The 566-nt window shown below is 34.5% G+C and overlaps 1 protein-coding gene across 1 annotated transcript in view; it reads right to left on the bottom strand.

The window, feature by feature from the left end:
* The window catches only part of LOC107635826 (mitotic spindle checkpoint protein MAD1), a 9,899-nt gene that overhangs the window by 6,410 nt on the left and 2,923 nt on the right, over positions 1-566 (bottom strand). Inside the window, exon 8 of the mRNA XM_021103194.1 lies at positions 431-566. This exon is cut by the window's right edge and continues 34 nt beyond it. Within this exon, the coding sequence (XP_020958853.1) occupies positions 431-566 (136 nt within the window). The remainder of the gene's footprint in view (positions 1-430) is intronic.

The following is a 566-nucleotide window of genomic DNA, read 5'->3' as shown; positions in this document are numbered from 1 at the left end:
TGTGGTGCCAAAAAAGCAAAAAGAAATCTCATTATGAAGGGATTGCAGGTCTTATACAAATCCAATTCATCATCATTTTTGAAGTGACACAGTTAAAATGGATAGATAGAAAACTCTTGATGCACCAGCATTGGTTAATCTCTCCATCAAAATGATTTCCTAAAGTAGTGCAATTTGTGCACCAATAAAAGAAGTGCCTTATGGGACATTAGAGATAAAATTGCTTGGAATGAGCCCAGTAGATCTCATAATCTCCACAACCTCAAGTTGCCCACAAAGAAAGAAATATTACTAAGGGTCAAGTTCAGCTTTAACCAAAAATAAAATATAAAATTAAACAATACTCCAGAACAATTATTCTGGACAATGTTTCTACTGCCTCAAATCTATGAATAGAGCTGAGGAAACACATTTTTAGCTACTCACGTACTTCTGTAAAGCTGAAAACTTTATAGGTATGTCCTCAAAGCATGAGACACCAGGAATATCTTTAATCATTAATCTCCAAGAGGATATCTGATCCTCTAACTTTTCAATATTTAGCTGGACATCCTGTAATTTGGACA

The sequence above is a fragment of the Arachis ipaensis genome, chromosome B01 (genome assembly GCF_000816755.2).
Source record: "Arachis ipaensis cultivar K30076 chromosome B01, Araip1.1, whole genome shotgun sequence".
Classification (NCBI taxonomy): Eukaryota; Viridiplantae; Streptophyta; class Magnoliopsida; order Fabales; family Fabaceae; genus Arachis; species Arachis ipaensis.
The sequence above is the reverse complement of the archived record's forward strand: the minus strand, read 5'-3'. Positions and strand labels throughout refer to the sequence as shown.